We start from the raw sequence: 21,526 nt of genomic DNA on the forward strand, positions 1-21,526 counted from the left end.
TTTTAAGAAGCTGACGAATTTGCTGTTGTTGCCTTTTGCTAGATATTAGATATATATTGCACTGGATTTGCTTTGGTTTTGCTTGGAAACATTGCAGCATCTTCAACATGGACGTCGAGTTGTATGTTTATGACCTGTCCCAGGTACGTGCCGCTGCTGTTTGATACAGACGAACACTGCTAACAAGAACAGGGAATGGCGCGGATGGTATGCTCCCCCCCATTAATGCTCCTAAACATGCAGCTCTAACTTAAGCAGTACTCGATGGCCTTGACAGGCGTACAAATTGATGCCGTGTACCACACGTCCCTGGTCTTCAACAATGTCGAATATTACTTTGGCCAGGGTATACAGACAGCCCGACCTGGTAGCACGCATCATGGCCAGCCCATGGAGAAGATCCACATGGGGAAGTGCGAGCTCCCGTTTGAGGTTGTCGAGGAGTATCTGCAGTCGTTGAGCTCGATCTATACACCTGAGGTATGAAAGCTACCTGTTGCCAATCAGTCAAGTGCTAATGGATTAGTCTTACGACCTTTTCTTGCATAACTGCAACAACTTCACGCAAGACCTAGCCATGTTCTTGCTTGGGAAAAGTATCCCCGAGCATATTCGCAACCTCCCGGAGACTTTCCTGAGCACGCCGTTTGGGCAGATGCTCAAGCCGCAGATCGAGGGTGCCCTGCGCGGTGTAACCCAGGCTCCAGGGCAGGGTCTGCCAGCGCCACGACAGGCACCTACTGCTAGACCTTTTGTTCAAACTCAACCACAGCCTCAGCCCCAGGGTAGGGTCCGAGTGGTGACCAGCCTGGGTGAGCTTGAGAAGGAGTTGTCGTCTGCTTCAAAATCATGTGCGGTTATCTTCTTCACGTCGGCCACTTGCCCTCCGTGTAAGATGATGTACCCAGTATATGACGAGCTCGCTGCGGAGGCCGGCTCCAAGGGTGTCCTCATCAAGGTTGATACAAGTATAGCCCGCGACGTGGGGATGCGATACAGCGTGCGCGCAACGCCAACATTCATGACCTTCCTACGAGGCGAGAAACTCGATCAATGGGCTGGCGCTGATGCAGGCAAACTACGCGGAAACGTCCGTCTTCTCCTGGAGATGGCATATCCAACACACCCACACCGCGAGCTTCGCCTTCCCAGCCTCCAGCGCACCATCACCAACTACGTCACATACACCAAGAGCCCTCCGCTCGAAAAGCTCACGCAGAAGCTCAAGCCGCACGACCAAGACCCAACCCTCCTCTCCATCATCAATTTCATCAAGCACCGCACTACCTCCCCCTCCGCAGACACGCCCCTACCCTCCGACCTTCCCACCTTCGCAGCCTACCTCTGCCAAAGCTATCAATCCCTCCCACTAGAGAACCGCTTCGCCCTCGTCGACCTCACCCGCCTCCTCCTCGCCGACCCCCGCATCGCCGCATATTTCGCCGAAGACCCCCGCCACACCCTCCTCACAACCTTCTTCTCCATCGCTGACGCCGACGATCCAGACTCCGCCCCTTACAACCTCCGCATCGTCACCCTCCAACTCGCCTGCAACCTCTTCACGTCCCCCCTCCATACAACCCACCTCTCCGCACCAGCGAACCCCCTCCGTCCAGCCCTCTTATCGCTGCTCACATCCTCCCTCCTCGACACGCAGAGCAACCTCCGCGTCGTCGCCGCAAGTCTCGCCTTTAATTTGTCAGCACTGAACCACAACGCGCGCTTTGCCGCAGCCGACTCGAGTCCCAAAAACTCGGAACCCCTCTCCGACGAAGAACAAGTCGCGCTAACAGCCTCGGTCGCCGAAGCACTCACGCAGGAATCATCCAGCGCCGACGCCCTGCACGGTCTTCTCTATTCCCTCGGTCTGCTGATCTATGAGGCGCCGCTTAACGGTGCGGTGCTGGATCTTTGTCGGGCTCTGGGAATGCAGGAGGCGGTTGAGAGTAAGAAGGATCTGTTTATGCAAGGAGATAAGGATAAGGGGGGCTTGTTCAACGAGGTTGCTGGGGTTTTGCTTGTTAAGGGGTTGTAACTGTATAATTAGCCTCAGGCTGGAACTTGTTAGTTCTGTGGTTGGTTGATGGTACGGGGAGGACATGGTAAGGCAGGAGTAACTATTGACTGCGTTCTAGAACCCTTCTTTCCTTTCTTTCGAGTTCAAACTTCAACGCCCGTTCTTTGACCCGTAACAGGGGATGGCAGTTAGAGTTTGATGTACATTATCAGGAATAGGAGAGGAGGGGGGGAAGAATAGGTACTTTTGTACGGAGTATTGTTTGTCATCTAGAAGCTACCTACCTATGGAGGACTCATCACACCTAGCATTCCCCAGATTTGGGAGCCTGAAACGTCCAGGGCTAGAGGCTAGAGAACAAAAAAAAGAAAGAAAGGATCCCCAATATCCCCTAGAACGCCCCAAGACGCACCTTAGAAGGAACGTGACCAGAGCCCTCTGTGCCATGGCGTCCTTTAATCCGAGGGATCCTTTGTTTAACATTTATAGTGCACGCCTCAGGATCATCTATCCCACCCGGCGCCTGCTAGCAGGGCCGCTAGGCCCGCTACTAGAGGTAGGGCGTAGCCTAGTGTTTTGCTTTTTGCTTGCGTCGGCTTTCAACAGTGCGGAGGCCGGTGGTTAGACCAGTAGGACCTGAGCCATCAGTCTAGCCCTCTGGTCATCCTGGGTTGAATGGGGTACGGTAAGGTTGGGGTTGAACGGCCGGAAGTCAAAGTCAAAGCACAGAGGGGGCGTGGCGCTCATTCAACGTAACGGAGTGAAGCGTTAGATTGCGGAGGCCGTAGATCCGGATCCTGATACCTGGATAGGTAAGAACTGGGTATCCCGTACTCCATTTACCGCAGTGCGCACCCTAGACGTAGATCATAATCCTGATCCTGATATTTGGATGGGCGTGATCCCTCAAGGCTCCGCGTCCCGCACCTCCTGGTCGTCGGTTCGATCGGGCCTGCATTCGACTTCCGTACGGAGTATAGAGGGACAAGATGAGGAGTACGGGGCCGCCATTAGGAACCGCTCCGTGGGAGTGGAGAGTGGGAGCACTGGGACTGGGAACTCCTTCGTGCGGAGTATAGTACACAAAGCTCAAGGACCTAGCTTCAGATTCAGAATCTAGATCTGCTTCTTTATCTTACCTACTGTGCTTCTAGAGCTGGACTCGAGTAACCGAACGGGCCATCCATGATGTACCCCGTATAATAGATGCCTTTCTCGAGGGAGCTGCCATTTCGGTAAACAAATGGGCGTGGGCGAGGTCCTTCGGAGGACTCCGTAGTTGTACAGAGAGCTCGAGCGCATAGGTAGGGGAATTGAGGTCTGGAGTGGATGGACCAGCTGGTGCATTGCGCTTACCTTGTTAACTGTACTCCAGCGGAGCCTCTGAGAACTGGATGCGGCCGGGTTGATGTTGGGGATGCCAACGTTCAACGCTCAACGTCGGAACAACGGGAGCGAGCCTCAGCCTCCAGTCGATTCATCCCCAGTCATCGCGCTTGTCTTGTATGTGGCTCGGGGCAGTACCGGTAAGCGCGCGACGAGCATAGCGCGAGCACGACCGTTCTCGAGTTGAGCGAGGCAGGACGAGCAAGTCGCGAACATGGAAACCCGTCTTAGTCAATCTTCGCACCGAAGTGATGAACAAGTCCAGTGCAATAGTCCCGCTACACCGCTACACCGCAACACTCATCTCAACCCTACTCCGTACAACAGACACATCAAGTCCTCTATGCCAGGTCAAATCCACAAACAACGAGGAACAGCAGGGCGACTTACAACAACGTGCCTAGCCGACGCGGCAATCGAGACAAAAGACGGTCAACTCACCGCAAATCTGAATACATCCCGGCAACGACAAGCCCAGCCACAGCTTCACACCAACACAACAATCATAACGGCGGATGCACATTCTCGAAGGTACGGTGTAGATCGCGAGTCTAGATCCCGATCAGGATTCAGATACCAAATCCAGATCTGGGACTTGCGCTCGAGCTATAGCTCTAGCGTTTCGAAATGTCGATCAAACAAGCGGAGCTACCAATAACAACTCTAACGGGTGCGGGATGGGGATGGACGGGGTGGATGGGATAGACGGCGGGGATGCAAAGGTCCTCATCCGCGAACGGCGGACGTTGGATCGACTCAGATCCAGCAGGGATGGACATGGTCATCTGGGCCGTTTGAACAAAGAAAGAACCCGCGATCGGGAGATTGGGACGCTGCAGATCGAATCCTGGTTGAAGTTTGACTGACATGTCAATCTGGCTAGCAGCGCAGCGCAGCGCAGCGCAGGGCAAACAGGGTTTGAAGGTTCAAGGTGTTCTAACCCAACCACTTGACGAGTGCCAGTGCCAGTGCCGGCATGGCAGGGAGCAGGATGCCGGAATGATGCAGTGTACTTATGTTTCCGCGTTTGGTGTTTGTGGTTTGCTGGCGCTTTGTGTTTGACGTTTGTGTTTCACTTTCGGGCTTGTCGGGGGCGTTGGGGTTGGATGGGTGGGACGGCAGCTGCCAGCGCTAGGTTATTTTCGTAGCAGGGTTAGGGTACATGCGTTGATGCATGCGAGGAAGCAAGCAAGCAAGCAAGCACAGAGCACCGGGCAGATGTGGATTCACCGCTAGTTCGATTTCTGGAGTTGTCCAGGCCTATCTTTGGATTCGTCGTCGGTCAAATATTGGCTGTCCAGTTGACTCACAGTGAAGTACGTCGAAGGGTCCAAGCAAAGCATACCTATCCTGTAACCATGTTTACTCTGCGTGCGATATCGCCAGTGGATATCAAGAGGGTCCAGTGGGGAGCTCAAGCCGGAAGCTCGAGCTCAAGGTCAAAATCTAGACCGTTGAGTCGTCAAGACCCGCATGAATCATAGTTCGCGAACAAGGATACCCCTTCTCGAACGCCTCAGCTGAGCAAGGAATCCTGGCTGTCCCAAGCGCCGACGGAGCACCGTCGTCATAACCCCAGAACCGCCCCACTAATCAGGTCCCTCATCGCATCATCTGCAGATCCATTGGGCAGCGCCATCTGACCGCACAGCTGCAAACTGACATGACAGGCTGGGCCGTTTTACGTACAAAGTAGGTATGCGAGAACGCCGAGGGCAAGGGCAAGGATCTTGCTCGCGCTCCGGGATGACGGGCCCAGGGCCCAGGGCCTGTCCTGGTCCAGCCTTAGCCTTATCAGGTGCGCTCGATCTAATCCAATGATAAGATAACGAACCCCGCCGTGCCATCCCGACCCCAGGCCCGTGTGTTTGTCGTCGTAATCAAGATGCGATCCAGACTCCGTTCAAGGACTCATCGACACCGGTGCTGTGACGAGCGATGTGATTGGCGCCGCGGCGGTGACCAGTGGAAGTCCAGACCGAAAACTCCTCGAGACATCGCTATCCGACCGTGCAAAGGAGTCCAATCGTACCCAAATGGCGAAGTTCGCTCAGACCGACTCAGCTGGCGCAGTCAACACCATGTCTGAGACAGTACGAGCGTGAAGGTTGCCCGGTCGCTTCGCTTCACTCGTCGGGTTCCGCCGTCATAGGAGGAAGGGTATAGAACCATCGCGAGACATCGTTCCAAATATATCCTATAGATGGCGATGATATTCATATACTGTAGTATCTCGTAAGGTGTTCGCGAACCGGAGTACCGGCTAGATGATGGCGATAGCGGTGGCGATGGCGGATGCAACCGATCAAGAGTCAGGAGTCAAGACCAGTGGCAGCTGCATGGAAGGCTTCTCGAACATCGAACGATTCGCGACACCCTGGTCGGGCCACGATAACAGCGGGCCCTAAGCCTAAGCCTGTCATAACGATTATTCAGAGAATGCGCGGGCTGCGCCGTATATTATTCGGCGATGGGACCGTTGCAGAAGCGTGGGCCGCACCTCCACCTCTTTGCTTGCCGGCGTCCAGATGGCAGATGCTTACCAGCAGCGCGTGGGAAGACCGACAAGGCTCGTTGGCAGGTGGGGAGACTGATAATCTCGCCATCTGCCACTGCCGCTGCCACTGTCATGCTCATCGGGCAGGCATCGCACGGAGGGGTAGCTTGGTGTTGGTGTTGATAATGATATTCAATAAGCGCGGTTACCCCTCGATTGCCCGTTGGCTTCGGAGATATTGTCCGCCGGTGAAGATGCAGAAATGACCGTCGACGTGGGTGGCTTTGGCTTCGGCTTTCCTTCTAGACTATGCGGTGTAGAAAGTCCAGACGGAAGCCTGATATCAAAACCTGATTTTCGATGCACGTTGCAAAATCAAGGCCTTGTTTTGGCTTTTGGTCTGCACCCACCTGCTTCATCCACTTTCATAGCGCAAAGTTAAAGGAGATGGGGCCGGAAAACAACGCAACACCAAGAAGGCGCTATCGTTATCGTGATCCTTATCGATAAGTATCCATATCGATATCGGACCCCACGCCCGAAAGCCTAGACTTCCACCAAGGATAAGGCCCCTAAATCTCCCGAGTGGGCAATCATAGCCACCGTCCATTTCCTTAGTTTCGGCCTCGACTCGAGGACATGGCAGTGAGGTATTTAGCAGTCCGCCCCCAGAGGGTGACATTCGGCGACGGCCGGGGTACCGAGTAGCCCCCGCCGTTGGAGCTCGTAATCCGTTATCCATAATCAGCCAGTCTCGGTTTCATTGATGAGTGGTGGTGAAACAAATGAGGCTCAGACGCGTCCAGCCAGTCGGTTAATATCAGGGCTGTCAGGATATATATCTGTCAGCTCATGTTGTAAATTGCACCTATGGGCGGATGTATTTTTAGCACGAGGCACTACTCTGTACGGTTACTTTGAGTAATCATTAATCTCTGTTTGAGTTAAGCTGAGATGATCAAGTCTGCAATAATCTACAGTACAATATACTCCGGATTCCGAATTCCATTACCCCATCTGATGACTATTGTCAGAAGGTGGTCGGAGTATACGAGCGAACCCAGGATAGCCTTCACATGCCGGATCCCGCGGCGTCAGCCTTCGACGCAATACCAATATCACAGACTGTCACAGTGCCATCGTCGACCAGCATATGATTATGACGATGATGAAGCCAAAGCGAAGCTCAGGAGCCGAAGTAAAACAATACCATCGTGACTGATCTTGAGTCTGAAAATGCGCCCGAATTACTCCGATACCGACTTCTCGTCTGCTACAGCAAAAGTACCGAGGACGAGGAGAACAACCGGACATTATCCGTGGGGGCGCCTGCACCGCCGATCATAGAAAGAAGTTACAGTACAAATCAGAATCAAATAGCCGGTGGCGATGAACGCGTTTCAGCGGTCGGAGAGAGTCTTCTAGAAGACACCGACTATCTACTCCTAGTCTACTCCTCTTCTTACTGGATTTGCACAGAATAGACGGCTTGCTGCTCGGTAAATAGCAGTGGCAATATATTCCCAAACAGGGGCGGACAACATTACTGCTTTCATTTCCGAAGTGTGCCGAAGAAGGGCCGTCCGGGGTCCCCAGATTAACTTGACCAAGACAAGACAAGGAAAGACGGGCGGGCGGAGGAAGTTAGCCCGAGTGTGATTGACCGACACGAGTCAGACAGGGGAGAGAGGTTAGCCGTCGCCTCACCTCGGTTCTTCAGCACTTCTGGTCCATGGTACGGATAACTCAGTCAACTGTCAGACTAACGGAGTAGAGTATGGTAAAGCTGAACTTTGGATCCGGGGAGAAGCCGGACCTCTGACCCGTCACCCAGGTACGGACCCAGTGATACTCATAACAATGGCACCGGGGAAACCAAAACCAACCCTTTGCATCTGACATGTCATTCTCCATCTCCTAGGCTACCTACCTACCTACGAAACTTCACCAAAACTGGATACCAAAACCCAGGATTCACACTCAAACTTCCGCCTCGCTTGGATCCCTCTTCCCTTGCAGAAAGCCTCTCTGGGCCAATGTGGAGGCGGGGAGGTCTTTCCGGCGAGGAGTCACATCCATCAACTTCGTATCTCCCCACGACATTTGATCCGAGCGCGCGCAGCTCATAACTCATTTATCTGTTTCACGAGTCATTCGCATAGCGCATTGACGGGATGTATACTCCGCCGCGAGCTGGAGCTGTCTGAAGCAGAGCTGAACTCGTCAGTGGCGCTCGCCTGCAGACGCCCGCATTCTGCAGGAGATAGTCCTGTCCCATGGACTTGCCACAAGGACAGTCTATTCGTCACACCGATGGTGATGGGTGCGACCTTGCGACGCCATAGACACACGCGACTGCGAGGCTTGCTTTTACTTTACTTTGGATTGCGTACGCCGAACATTTGGGACTTGGGTACGGATATATTATCAGTGTCTGCTGCCCAACCAGTATCGCCGCAAAATTGACCCGAATACCTAAGCTCAAGTCTCGTATAGCTCTAATCCCACTCAAGCTTATAGAGTCAACCCAGGCCAGAAACCAATGGTATCAAACTCCGCGGACGCACTCGCACTCGGCCAGTCCAGACTCGACTCCTCTCCGCTCAGTGCTCACCATCTATCGACATTCGACGGCGGACAATGTACGGCGTAGATGATGTGCATAATCTACCAACCCCTTGCGTCGCGATCCTAGCGGGCATGAGAGCCGGGGACGGTATGCTGGGGTCAAAGCTCACACCCACTCTACGGTACCTCAGATCACCCCCACTCCAGCCATGAAGAATCTCATCTCATTCCGGCGGATCTGATTCTAGGATTTTGTTTGTGGCGTCTCGTCTGTGATCTCCCACTTTCAAGGAGCGGCTGGCAAGGGTCGGCCCCTTGATCAACTCGACCTTGGTCAGTCGGGGGAGGTTCTTTTGTCCCCCGCGCCCGAGCGTTAGGTTTGGACCAGGACTTGAGCGTGGGGGAAAGGAACCGTTCGCAGTTGCGTTTCAAAGTGCACGGGGACGTTCAAGTACATCGGTGGTTGTTTCGGTCGCGTTCAGAATGGCGATTGTAGGGCTGGACCCGACTCGACTTTCGTTATCCTGGTGTTGAGTCAGTCCTGGATTCGAGGTCGCAGTTTTGATTCGGACGGCTCCATCCCCGTTGAGCGCTCGAGACCACTGGCACTGCTGAGCGTTAAGGCGTTTTCTGTCGCTCGTTTTGAATCGGCCTGCTCCATCCCCTCAGCAGTAACCAGTTCAGCTCAAAGCCAAAGTACCGTACTACGCAGGCGGCCCTGAGTATCCGTAGTTCGCCAAGATAAGAAGGACAGCGCTGTGGCGGTAGAACCTGGCATCGCCAGGCATCGTGATCAATTCCAAATCGAAAACGAGTAGCAAACGATCATTCAAAGTACCGTATCCCCGTACTTCCTCAAGATGATCTGTCATTCTCAAGCCGACAAATATAGCCCTGCAATGCGACGCTGAATATCGAGTCCACCACCCCACTCAACCAAGACCTGAATCCGATCTCTGAAGAAAATCGGTGGTCCGTGCGCATCCCTCGGATCTACCGTATGTACATGCACCGTACTAATGGCATGCAGATAGTTAGCGCCAGCAATGCCCTGCACCCGATCGATAGAGCCCAAGCGCGCCTGCATAAACATGAACATGAACGGTCTGGAATGCTGGATCGAAATCAAAATCGTCATTGGGAATGTCAGATTGCGACCATCGATCAAGGCCCGAGGTTCATGAGTAAGGAACCGTCTAGGCCTTGGAATGCAATGCATAGCACTTGCACCCGCATGAACCTAGAGAAGTTGAACTTGGGCTGGAGTTCGGTTCGTCGCTGGTCGCTCCGTGCCGCTGGACTACCTAGGCACCGCACCGTACCGTCGAGATACTCCGGCTTACGTGCAGGATGCCGACGAGGGTCTGTTAATAAGAATCGTTCCTGGATAGGCATGGGCTCGATGACGTGAATGGATCTGTAAGCCCGGTTACATGACCCGGATATTTATGTATGGATGAGCAGGAGATGGACTGGAACCTTAGGATAGGGTAGATTGAAATTTGTTGATGTCCGCAAAACCCAAAACCAAGAACCAAAGTTCTGACGGGGCCGCGCATACCGCGAATGCTTGTGCGAGGAATGAACCGGTACTTCTGCATAGCCATACAGCACTGAGCAGACTGGTAGAGTACTCCGTACAGCAACGGCGAACGCACAAGCCGCAGAACTCGAAAGTACCGTATCCTCGAACTTTGAGGCCAGGCTTTGACTTAGACTCTTAGACTGTGGCTTTCACGACCCAAAGCCGACTCCTGTTTGACAGTGTCTGACAGGTTAAGTCTGCCCAAGACACTAGCACAAACATCAAGTCTGCAAAAGTCCCTGCCCCTGACTACTGAGCTGCCCAGTGCCTGATGTTTGGTACGGAACGGGAAACAGACGCCCCCTTCCGCGTCTCTTCTTGTCTCGACTAATCTCGTAATCGTCTCATTTTCATCTCCACTGTTTAAGCCTAACTCTCCTGATCAGTGATTCCACTAGGAGGTCATGTGTCAAGTTGATCAAATAAATCAACCCAAGACAGTGGATGCGATGCGTCCATCCGCCCACAGTCACATTCACGGTCACAGAGCAGAGTCAGAGTCCCAGAATCGGAAAATGATAGATCGACTCTGCATCAGCCATCAGGCGATTACCAGGACACCGGACACCGGAGCCAAAATCAAATAGGGGCACCTGATCCACCGGCGCCCAATCCAATCCCCTGGTTTCGTTCGAGCTTCCGCTGGTTCCGCGGGTGTGCCCGCGCTATGTGGAGGCTAAATATACAGTTCCTATTGGATGAAAGTTAAAAGCTAAGGCTGGGCTGTGGGGGCGCTGTGGCTAGTAAGGTACCTATGCCAGTGGCTCTAGGCTCTAGCTCTCCGTACTCCGTATATATATGTTGCTTAGCATTTTGTATGGAGCCTCGATGCCATAGCTTCTCCCCGCTACGGAACTACCCCTGGGGCATTGGGCAGAAAGTAAAGCTCCATAGTGAAAATTTTTTCACAGCTAGGTAGAAACCAGAAAGGGGTGTGCAGTTGCCAGTGGGGGTCACGAACCCGAGGCAGCGGTTCGACTTCGATCGCTGACGCCTGAAGCTCTGCTCACTGCTGGCTGGGCGAGGCCAAGCAGCAAAAGCAACGCGGACACGACTCCGAAGTTTGAGGGGTCAACTCAACGGAGAAGTAATCCAGTACTTCGTCTTCCGCGAGTAGCGCTAGTACCGACGTTGAGCTACTACTATCCCATACGGCGCACTACTAGTGTGACTGAGTCCGCCACTGTGATATGGCTGAGACTTGTCTTTGTCGTTCATCTTGGTTGATTGAATCTCTCCCGGGGAATTGGGAGTGGGAGTTGGAGCGGGGGCGGCAAATGCCAAATGCCCGGCAAGGAAGCTACATACCCCATTGGGAAGGCCGTGTCCGTGACGGGACCTCGACGGAAGAACCACCAAATGTGCCGCGGTCGCGGTCGCTGAACTCCAGAGAGATGTCCACCTTGGGCAGACATGTCTCTTGTTAAGTGTTCGCGTCAGTCATTCATAGAAAAATTGAGTTAGAGTATAACGCTCAGGTGGATATGGTAGACTAGGTTCCCAGGCACCTGGAACAGTCGCGACAAATCGGGCCTGGTGCATTGATGAGATAGCCGTACATGCAGCAGCAGGCAGGGAGAAGCAGGGGTAAAATATCCGTAGTACTTTCGTCTCGGACACTATAGTTCGAATGAAGCGACCAGAGTCGCATTATCGCGTCGCCTTCTGCTTCACATTAGAATTGCAACTTTAACCTTCCCTTACGGCCGTGGAGTTGCATCGTATTCCGTAGACAAGACGAGGCATTCAATAGCCGTCTCTGGAGAGTCGAAACCAACAGCCAAGGCCTTCCACCTCGGCTATAAACCATCGTGGAAAGAGAGCGTTATTCGTCACGCCGGGAGAACGCGTCTTGTCGCGGTGCAATCCGCCGAGGAGCGAGGGCCGAAAAAGAGACGGGCGGAGTTTTCCCGTGAACGTGAATCCTGATTCCAGAGTAGCAGTCTAGCAGAGCTAAATGTGATGGAGTCGTTCCATCACCTCACAATTTCATCACTTCCCCATAATTCGGGCCTCGACCTCGAACGGCCTGGCCTTGATGGATACTCCTATGATCCACCGGGGAGAATCCCGGAACAAAGAGAGTTGACGACGACGCGGCCGTTGGAGCTCACAACGCTAACTAGCTAATTACCGTGAGGTGATTGCGAATTTATGAAGGATCGTTGGGCATCTTGCTGCTATTGTACACTAAGGGTATAGTGCGACGGCGGCGACGAGCTAGAAGGGTGAGTCTTTGTTCTAGGTGTTCTAGCTTGACACGGGGAAATTAGGAGTCGGCGACCGTCGGACTTGGGCCGGGCGAACTGCGGCAGTTGCGATATGATACAAACAAGGGTTCAACTGTTAGTGAGACCCATGGTTCTATCGCGGGTTTATCCACATATACTGCTGTCAACTATCAAATACAACCACAGTACGGAGTATAACTATCAAAGTACGGATAAAAAGGGTGAGAGGCGCAGTCTGGAGAATTTCTCCATCTTCGAACAATAATCGCCGCTTCCCCGCGCATACCACGGACTTTGCTTCATTGACTCGTCTCGAGCCTCGCCGCCGCCCGCGCGGAGATCACAACTGCCCTCTGAACTTTCAACCTTTGAAGACCGCGACCACAACCAAACCACCGCCGATCGGATAATTGCTTTTGACACGTCCCTTCGAACAAAGTACGGTCCGCTATGGTCTCCAACGGTCTCCTTGTTGGTTTGGTGTGGTGGCTTTGTGATTGTGATCCAACGCCCAACTTCAAGGCCAGAGTTAGGACAAAGATACAGCGGTAGCGATAGATCGAATTCAGGCCTGGCTCGTTCGCTCAAACACCCGGCGCAATGTTTGGTAGTTTGCGACCGAGTATTTGCAGAATGCCAGACAGGGCTGCTGGCAATGCTGACCGCTACAACCGCCAGCAAGGCCTGAACCCTTATCAAACTGATAATTCATGCAGCGGCCGCCGCAACTGCAACACCCTGGCCCCCGGTCGCACATCCGCCGGGTACGTAACAGGCGCTGCTTCAGAATCGGATGGCGAGGGTCGGGGCCCGGGGAAGAGCAGGAGAACGGCGGTGAGAATGCATGACGAGATGGGCAAAAGTACAAACAGACCGCTTGTTAGAGTAGTCAAAGTCAGAGAGGTGTTGGATGGAAGGTTGGGTTGGGTTACATGTCATCAAAGACAGGAAGAGTTCTGCGTAGAGGGTAAGACTGTGAGAGTATTGCCGGAAATTGCATCGCGATACTCCGTACTCTGTGATTGAAGATGAAGTAAGACCTGGAGTAACCTGGAGCCGTATCAACAGTCTGGGGAAGAATTATTCCGGAAAATAAATACAATCGCGGCTAAATCTTCACAAAATGCAAATTAAATAAATCCAAAGGAGTAAACCCCCACGACCCCAAATTCCATCCGATCTTCCCCGGCCCGCGGACCGACGACTCAGCATTCAGCATGAGAAGAGGCCGGACAAAGGGTGAAAGGAAGAAAGCCAACTGAAAGTAAATAGATCGCTCAAGGGGTCATTCCACATTCACACTGTCTCTTCCTCAAACACTGGTACTTTACACCTTGGGCATCTATCATCTATTATTCTGTATCATCTGGACTGCAGATAGATCATTCATTCAAACAGTGACAAATGCCAGAACTGCAGCTCTCGTACAGCTGCCGGAACGCCATCCGCGCCTGATCGCCTTGACTCGCAGCCTGTGAGACTGGCCAGTGGACGCCTCATTGCAGTGGGTCTCTTCATTATTTATTTTCGATAAAACCAAACCGGAAACAAATAAAATAAAATAAAGAATTTAGAAAAAAAAGACCCCCCGCGGCGCCTCATCTGCTGGGAACTGCAAGGGAGTCCAGAACCCCGATCGATCTGGCCCTTCTTTCACCATAGTCTCTCATCCTTATATCTTCCTTTCGCTCCCTCGGGCCTGGCCTTCTTCACCTTCTCTTCCACCTTCCACCTTTGACGTCTCAAACCAGGTTCACGCCTTTGTTGCTCAGGCTTATAAACCTCGCTCGTCCTCGTCAACACAACAGCAACACACCAACCAACATTACTGTCCACTCCACTCCACTCCACTCACCACAACAACCCACAACACACAACACAAAATGGTCTACCCATTCCAGCCCTGGACCAGGGACGCGTCCAGCATCCGCTCCTCGCTCAGCGAAGCCAGCTCTAGCAACGCTCACGCCTACTTCGACCTCAGCTTCTCCAGCTCTTACTCTCCGGTCGGCAGCATTGGCAACAGCATTCCTCCACCACCGCCTCCCTCACCCAATGACGACCTGCTTGACATCACACCTCAGAAGTGCAGCTTCTCGTCAAACTCCACCAACAACGCCTGTGCTTTCCCCTCATGGCCCAACCGCCCGTCTCTGATCAGCTGCGACTCCGGCGAATCTACCGCGTCTGCTTACCTCTCCGACGAGGATCTCTTCCCTGATGGACCGATGACTCCCGAGCCCGCCAGCAGCATCGATGAGGAATCCGCCGCCATGGACCCGCGCATGGGTGGCGCCAGCATGACCACCGAGCAGCAGATCCAGATGCTCCGCGCCGTGGCACAGGAAGAGGCCGAGCGCGCTCGCTTCCTCGCCCAGGTCCAGGCTCACGCAAAGGCACAGCAAGCGATCCGCGTCGCCCAGCTCGCAACTACGGAGAAGGAAGGCAACAAGCGCATGAAGAAGCGCAAGCCGATCGTCGCCGAGAAGAAGCGCCGCACCACCTCGTCTTCCAAGGTTGTCTACCGATCGTAAAGCCTCGGCTCTTGAGTCGCCTGCGCAGGCGTGGGCTTCTTCCTTCACACCTTTACACCTTCACACCGATCAGCCATCTACATCACATCACATCACAGTCAACCAACAGCCTCAGCCGAGCCTCCAGCATGACAGCGACAGACGCCGACACGTGCGCCTCAGCGCGTCGAGGGGCCGGGAATTCCCCCCAATCTGCATCCGGCGATTTGGTGCCCGACCGCGGCTTACCTAATTTCCCCGTCGCAGTCGGCGCGTCTGCAGAAATTCCAGCGATCCTCGACCCCAAACTCCGACCAGGGCCTGACGGGCGCCAGCCTATCATCTTACGTCACTTCACCGCTTCTCCATCATCGAGAACTCACCCGATCTTATCACATCCCACTTCGCCTTTCTTCTCGTCTGCGTGTGCTGTCAACTCGGAGTATGACTATGACTCACTCCGATGACGCCCTCTTCTCTTCTTCGCTTCTTCTTCGCTTCATTTCGGGAATTCTTACCACGATCATAATCATGTTTTGTCTTTCAGCGGTCGAGCGATCATCTGCCTTGCCTTACTTTAGTCTCTGTCACGTCCTGTTGATACCCCATCGTGTACTCTTGTTCCTGTTCCTTGTCCTTGTTCCTTGCCTGTTCTTCCTTTTCTTCCTATCATACCCGAGCGTGCCACAGCAGCTCACGTTAGTCAACTCCAGCATTTCCTCGTCGTCGTTTATTCTTAGCATAGCCCAGCGTCATACCCTCGATCCGGTTTTGTTTTCTTCTTCGCGCAAGGTAGCATAGCATTAGGTAGCATCCGTCTTCTCATCATCTGAACTCAGCTTGGCTCGTATTGAGCCCTTTACCTCACACACTTGTCTTGGTTATCCTTTCGCTCTCTCTTCGTAAGAGTATTCGTAGTCTTTCTTAGGTTGTATTATTGAAGTCTCGTTGTACGGAGTACAAAGGACTCTACGTAGGCTATTGAAAGCCCTGGTTGGTTTTAGTCTTAGGCGCCAGCCTTGGACTCTTTGTTTGTCAACTTGACTTGTCACTCTACTATACTTCCTTTCAGGACGGTGATGGCGGTGATGATATCTATCCCTACTGGCCGCCCTGTCTGAAGAACAAGTCACGGATACAAGGGTATCTCTTTCTGAATGGCCTGGTTAGATCAACGTATCACGATGCTTTCAGCCCGCCTCATGGTCGGCGCTGACTCTGGTTCTCGTTCTGAAAAGGAGAAGGGAGTCTGATGACGGCGACGCTGAAACCCGCCCCAGCCTTCGGATCTTCGTTTGTTTGTCTACCCCAGACATCTTACCTTGTCAAGGGAGTCGGGACCCAACCCAACCTTAGGTAGGCTTGGGTCAAGGGGCTGCAGGCCAGACCAGGGCCTCGAATCCTCAAACAAACATCGGTTCATCACCATCATCATTGTTCTTACTTTGATTGTTATGGTACCTGATTTAAGGCGATGCTGCAAGGCAAGGTATGCAGAACAGGGATCTGGATCTGGATCTAGATACTGATCAGATGTATTGGGACCTAATCAAAGCAAACTAAAACCTCCAACGCAACGCGAACGAACACGAACCAAATCAAAGCAAAGCAATGAGAACTGAAGCAAGCAGAGAAGGGTTGAGTCACACTGCACTGGCGCACCCCTTTCCCCATCCGTGCTTTCATCGCCGTCAAGCCACGAAGCCACGCGCGAAGGAAAAAGGAACGCCATACGGCCTAGGATTGAGGAACAAAGACAAAGGGGGCACGAATCTGATGGCATCACAATCACATCTCCGGGGAATGAGGATATCATGGTATCGCACCACTTGACAGGTCTATCACACAAGATCTCCTTTTCATTGATTGTACTGGCAGGGGAGGTGGCAGGACCGGCAGACACCTGATGATCCTCTTCCTTCTTGCTGGAGGTAGGGTGTTAGGTACCGGTACATAGACATCGCCAATGAACCGACCGGTTCTCGGTAGTATACTCCGTACTCAAAGACAGAAGTACCATGTCCATGCTATACTCTGTTCCTCGTGCCGCTCCTTCGCTCTATATTTACGGTGTAGATGTACATACCACCTCATACCTCATACCTCAGGGGCCGGAGTACGGGAACTTGTTACGGAGCGAGTGCCGAAGCTGGTTGGTCATGATGGTGATGATGCTCTTCCATCTTAGCGGTCTACTCGCGAGTCCCGTCGGCTCCCGCATCCGCCGATGATGAAATTAGTATCAATCCAAACTCGTCGCGTTGAATGGGAGATGCCTTTAGTGGCTGGCTTTGGGGTTGATCAAGAGCTGGATGGAGGTTGCGCCTTCCGCCACTGAAAATCGACTGGTGATATCGTCGCTTTCCTCATTTGGAGTGGATAAGCGCCCTCCACTCTCAGCTGTTAGTTTGAGCAGGCCCAACAGGGCGGCTTGTCTTTTTATTCTCTTCTCCTCTGAGACCTGGCGACAACCAGCGATCTCACATCAGCGATGCCCTGGCTGCAGTATTCTAGTCTTCCAGTCAAGATACATCTTCTTTCTCAGCGATGTCAGTGACTCAGTGAGACGTGATGCACTCCCGGAGAGGTGCTGATACCTGCATTGCTGCATGGCAAAGACGCCCCTTACATCCTTTGGCTGGTGGCGTGCGGACTGCGACGATGCTATACATCTCCGGGTTTGAGATGTGAGGGTGGGTTGGGCTTGGGTGGTTTAAGTGTCTCCGCAGCCGGGGGTCATTGCTCGTCAAACGTCGGGAGCCCTGGATGCCTACGCATTCTTCAGCAAAGCACTTTCGGTCGTCGTACTCTTCCCCAGCAACACCCTTGAGCGCCGACCATGGAGACCCGTGTCATTGCGATTGGCAACCGGCTTTTCGTTCCGAGTGAGTGATACATGTGCTGGGTCCCGTTGAGTGAGAGAGTTTACACGCTGATGTGATGGTGTCTGGAAGGTGAGTGATCTGGGGAGTCTCCTCCATGCCTCGTCCAGTCCTCTCTTAATCTCGACGAGCTGGTCCCTGCCCATCCATAGGGCTCTGACGGGAAACACCTAGGCCTTAGCCCTAGCTCTTCTCTGGATCCAGGGTTGAGGTGTAGGGATGATATGCTTTGGGTGAGGCAGGTAGGGGCGGGCATCCTAGTTCTCTAGCCGATAGTCGGGAATGTTGACCTTCAGCCGCCGTCCGGAAAGAAGGAGTTAAAGGCGATGCTCTTCGTAAGTTTGGAGGAAATACAAGTTTAGGCGGCAGCTCTGTGATGGCGAGCGACGATGTACTCGTTGCCGTTATCTGCGCTGTAGGTGAGGCGTCATTGACAGGGGTTGTCTCTCCATGAGAGTGTACTATATAAATAAAGAGATTCGGACTGCTACCGACTAGCATTTGGAGACTCTGGTTAACACTCGTTTCTAGACGGCATGACGGCGACAATCGAGGCGGCAGGCTCTATTGATCAGACGCCCAGTATGAGTTCGTCACTAAAGCTGAATATACGTGGTTAAACCAAGAAGACAAAACTCGACACGAATCCAAGAAGAGTAACCGACCCAACAATCCTAACGCCCGCCGCAGCCCCATCCTCAGGGTCCGACGAAGCGGAGGCAGTCCCATTCGACGATGATCCACTGGCACTCGTGCTCACCTTCTTATTCTCACTCGTACTATTAGCATTGCTCTCAGCAGTACTGGCGGATTTTACAGCTGTATCGGAATCTGCTCCAATCTCAACGCCCTTAATGCCCGTCTTGAACGTCCCATTCCCAGCAAGGCACTCGCTTGCCGTGTTCCACGCCGTGTCCATCTGACTCTTGAGGACAGCATGCTGGGTAAGGATATTGCGGTATTTATCGGTCACGGTGTTTCGCCCGTCCTTGCCGTAGTACACGTCCGCGGCGTATTCGTTGCCGAACGCCCACTCGCTGTATGGGTACTCGTGCTGGTTGTAGCGGTATGCGATGGCGCAGGACCAGGAGCAGTCGAATTCTAGTGGGATGACGGAGGATTGAGTGATGTAGCAGTTCTCGCCGTTTCTGCTGGTTTGTTAGCATGCCGGTATAATTCAAGATGATGAGTTAGCGGCATACTCGTCCTCCGCGCAAGACCGCATGAGCATGTACTCGAAGATCCTCCCAACTGTGCCAACAGGGACGTTCTTGAACTCCATCTTTCCCCACTTCCCGACGCCCTTGAGTGCCGCATCGGTCTCCTCGGAGCACTTCTCTTCGACGTTGTGGATATAGCTCGTCAACGAGTCATGGCAGGGTTTCGTGCATGTGTCTGTGAAGTTCGAGAACTCCATGTACGGGAGGAAAGCGCGGGTTTCGCCTGCAGAAACGAGAGCAACGAGATACTCGTCGCATGCGATGTCGGCGCTGTAGGCTTCCTTGCACGCTTGAGAGGTGGTGTTCGCGAGCGAGTCGGTGGTGTAGGACCAGTATTCGGACTTGGTGTCGAGAGAGAAAGCGTTGGTGAGGGGGAGCAGAAGGAGCGCGCTGAGGCGTAGCATCTTGACAGAATGAAAAGTAAAAGAGTGTTAAAGAGAGTAAGAAGTAAAGGGTAACGATGGACTTGGATCAGACCGCACGATGGCTATACCAGGCTTCTGGTCATGATCAGTCAAATGGTTCGAGATGAAAGATCGAGGTGACTCGAAGGACCACGCCTATTGAAAGAGCGGTCTTTTTAGCCCCGGAAAGCATGGCCGTCATCTAGGCATCGCTTAGCTTGAGGCTGACCAAACCTGGACCCTGACCGAAGCTAAAGTAGCTCGATCCGCTGGTTCTCACGGCTAGCGTTTCCACACCTGCGCGTCAGCGGCAAAGAGATGAATGTATGGAGGCTCGAGATACGGACCACAGAGGCGATGGCCTGGAACGGCACGACGTCTGGCAAGCAAAGCCTGTGGTTGTATGAAGAGAAAGGGTCTCGAGTGTTCGGTCATAGCGCTGAAGCGTGGAGCTCCATCAGGCGCTAATCTAAGAGCAGTCCTAGTTCGGGTTCAGGAACATGAGCCGAACCAATGACAAGCGATAGATTTGATGAGATCTTGGAACACATGGAGAAGTTCCTTCATCGCGAATGAACTGCTGGAGATTCAGGAGTCAGCGTTGGCTTCAGCCAGGAAGCGAAAGGACAACCAACCGGAATCGGACACTGATGGCGAGGAAAGCGCGATCGTGACTAGTCGGGCCTCCTGGTCCAAGTTGCCCAGCATCCTTCGAAGTGGAACGACGTCCTCTGGAAATCGTGTCTTCTCTCGCGGGGGGTAAAGGGAGCGAAGTTGTACGGAGCGGACGATCAACTGAGGCGCCAAGAGTTACAGGGATGCGTGCAAATAGAAAGTCGCCACCGCTGTCGAGCGCACACAACTCAGTCTCTTCTTCATCCATCACTTGCACACTATCTAAGCACCAACAATGGGCGGGGATTTCGTCTTCATCCACGTCCGCGAGCCAAAAGATGCCTTGAAGCTGGCCAAGGACACGCACATCCGATCGCATGTGACGCGCCGCCAGTGGAAATTGTTCGAGGAACAGTCTCAGGCTGCGATCGAGAAGGTTGCCAAAAGGGCTAAGACGCAAGGGGCCAAGATCAAGCATGACAAGCGCGACCAGCAGGATCTAGCGGCTGAAGAAATTGTCCGACGAGACCCTCATTCCACGCAGACTACTAGACCGATATACTTCGGCCTGCCCATCCCACGCCCATTGGGCGGCCTTCGGGGAGACCCCTTTCGGTCATACCCCGTTGTATGGCGGCCTACCCTACCCCAACTCGTTGATCACTGTGCGTATTCACACACTAACTGCTAAGACATGATTTAACGTGGAGTAGACCTTATGAGCATGGCGGTAGACATCCCCGAGCTGGATCAGCCAGGCAATCGAGGCCTCCTTCGCACCGACTGGTTCCCTCTTGTCATGACCGAGCCGTCGCTCTTCCTCGTCATCGTCCTTCTCTCTGCATCTAACTACGCGTCTGTTCAGGCAGAGGCAACGGATATGAAACTGCAATTGCTCGGGCTGCGATGCGATGCAGTACAGGCCGTCAATAATTCTTTGGAGCTCCACCCGTCCGGTGTGAGCGATGCATTAATAGGCGCGATCGCGAAGATGGCGAGCTATGAAGCAATGTATGGCGATCTGGACAACTATGCGATCCATATGCAAGGGCTAAAGCACGCAGTTGAGCTTCGCGGAGGACTCGACTCGCTGGGTCTTGGCGGTCTTCTGCGACGCATTGTGATCTGGATCGACCGCAATGGCGCGTTTTTGAATGGATCATAGTTATATTTCCCCGGCGAAACCTTTGCACCAGGCCAGCCATTGCCAGATCCGAACCCAGGCCATTTTATAGGAGCGCAGTAGCTGTTCCACGCATCGAGCGTGATATCATGATTCCGATTCCTGCAGAAGCTTTGACAAACCAGCGATCTGGCTCCGATCGGAGGCTTGGGTGACTTCCTAAAAGGGTTATCACAACTTAGCGATCGCCCAATTCCTTCCGCATCCGATTATCACATTCCTCCAGGTCCTTGATGATCTTTATCCCTCAGCTCGACTTGATGTGCACTTTCTAGCCTCCAACAACCAAGACCAGCCTGTCATGCTAACCGGCTTGTACGGCCATGATCGCAGCTTGGATATGAAGACAGGATCCACCTCCATAACGCGTAGGCTAGAGGATGTACGGTTCATGATATCCTTAACTCCGGGAATAATGAAGAGGG

The 21,526-nt window shown here is 53.2% G+C and overlaps 6 protein-coding genes across 6 annotated transcripts; 5 read left to right on the forward strand and 1 right to left on the reverse strand.

Moving 5' to 3' along the window:
* BDW74DRAFT_159899 (bifunctional C97 family peptidase/thioredoxin family protein) lies at nt 1-2,269 on the forward strand. The gene is made up of 4 exons (XM_073725533.1): nt 1-143; nt 193-207; nt 259-480; nt 527-2,269. Exons 1-4 carry the CDS (start codon nt 108-110, stop codon nt 2,033-2,035), a joined length of 1,782 nt encoding a protein of 593 aa, XP_073580396.1. The 5' UTR covers nt 1-107; the 3' UTR covers nt 2,036-2,269.
* Nucleotides 2,270-5,474: 3,205 nt separating this feature from the next.
* On the forward strand, nt 5,475-6,240 carry BDW74DRAFT_72080 (uncharacterized protein). The gene has a single exon (XM_073733543.1). It carries the CDS (start codon nt 5,699-5,701, stop codon nt 6,164-6,166), a length of 468 nt encoding a protein of 155 aa, XP_073580397.1. The 5' UTR covers nt 5,475-5,698; the 3' UTR covers nt 6,167-6,240.
* Nucleotides 6,241-13,962: 7,722 nt separating this feature from the next.
* BDW74DRAFT_72257 (uncharacterized protein) lies at nt 13,963-15,030 on the forward strand. The gene has a single exon (XM_073733545.1). It carries the CDS (start codon nt 14,168-14,170, stop codon nt 14,816-14,818), a length of 651 nt encoding a protein of 216 aa, XP_073580398.1. The 5' UTR covers nt 13,963-14,167; the 3' UTR covers nt 14,819-15,030.
* BDW74DRAFT_72258 (uncharacterized protein) lies at nt 15,031-15,668 on the forward strand. Its single transcript, XM_073733546.1, has one exon. It carries the CDS (start codon nt 15,242-15,244, stop codon nt 15,596-15,598), a length of 357 nt encoding a protein of 118 aa, XP_073580399.1. The 5' UTR covers nt 15,031-15,241; the 3' UTR covers nt 15,599-15,668.
* Nucleotides 15,669-18,151: 2,483 nt separating this feature from the next.
* Nucleotides 18,152-19,516, reverse strand: BDW74DRAFT_72292 (uncharacterized protein). The gene is made up of 2 exons (XM_073733547.1): nt 18,882-19,516; nt 18,152-18,827 (listed from the first exon to the last, which is right to left on the reverse strand). Exons 1-2 carry the CDS (start codon nt 19,301-19,303, stop codon nt 18,296-18,298), a joined length of 954 nt encoding a protein of 317 aa, XP_073580400.1. The 5' UTR covers nt 19,304-19,516; the 3' UTR covers nt 18,152-18,295.
* Nucleotides 19,517-19,890: 374 nt separating this feature from the next.
* Nucleotides 19,891-21,364, forward strand: BDW74DRAFT_72302 (uncharacterized protein). Its single transcript, XM_073733548.1, has 2 exons — nt 19,891-20,583; nt 20,632-21,364. Exons 1-2 carry the CDS (start codon nt 20,214-20,216, stop codon nt 21,081-21,083), a joined length of 822 nt encoding a protein of 273 aa, XP_073580401.1. The 5' UTR covers nt 19,891-20,213; the 3' UTR covers nt 21,084-21,364.
* The last annotated feature ends 162 nt before the right edge of the window (nt 21,365-21,526 follow it).

Source organism: Aspergillus multicolor (assembly GCF_047715735.1).
Source record: "Aspergillus multicolor strain CBS 133.54 unplaced genomic scaffold BDW74scaffold_29, whole genome shotgun sequence".
Classification (NCBI taxonomy): Eukaryota; Fungi; Ascomycota; class Eurotiomycetes; order Eurotiales; family Aspergillaceae; genus Aspergillus; species Aspergillus multicolor.

Bases quoted from the DNA above. Each gene is read 5' to 3' on its own strand.
- BDW74DRAFT_159899 (XM_073725533.1), top strand. From the start codon at position 108: ATGGACGTCGAGTTGTATGTTTATGACCTGTCCCAG. The intron at 481-526 runs GTATGAAAGCTA...CTAATGGATTAG, and splicing joins GCTCGATCTATACACCTGAG to TCTTACGACCTTTTCTTGCA.
- BDW74DRAFT_72080 (XM_073733543.1), top strand. From the start codon at position 5,699: ATGCAACCGATCAAGAGTCAGGAGTCAAGACCAGTGGCAGCTGCATGG.
- BDW74DRAFT_72257 (XM_073733545.1), top strand. From the start codon at position 14,168: ATGGTCTACCCATTCCAGCCCTGGACCAGGGACGCGTCCAGCATCCGC.
- BDW74DRAFT_72258 (XM_073733546.1), top strand. From the start codon at position 15,242: ATGACTATGACTCACTCCGATGACGCCCTCTTCTCTTCTTCGCTTCTT.
- BDW74DRAFT_72292 (XM_073733547.1), bottom strand. From the start codon at position 19,303: ATGCTACGCCTCAGCGCGCTCCTTCTGCTCCCCCTCACCAACGCTTTC. The intron at 18,828-18,881 runs GTATGCCGCTAA...ACAAACCAGCAG, and splicing joins CGGTCTTGCGCGGAGGACGA to AAACGGCGAGAACTGCTACA.
- BDW74DRAFT_72302 (XM_073733548.1), top strand. From the start codon at position 20,214: ATGGGCGGGGATTTCGTCTTCATCCACGTCCGCGAGCCAAAAGATGCC. The intron at 20,584-20,631 runs GTGCGTATTCAC...AACGTGGAGTAG, and splicing joins ACCCCAACTCGTTGATCACT to ACCTTATGAGCATGGCGGTA.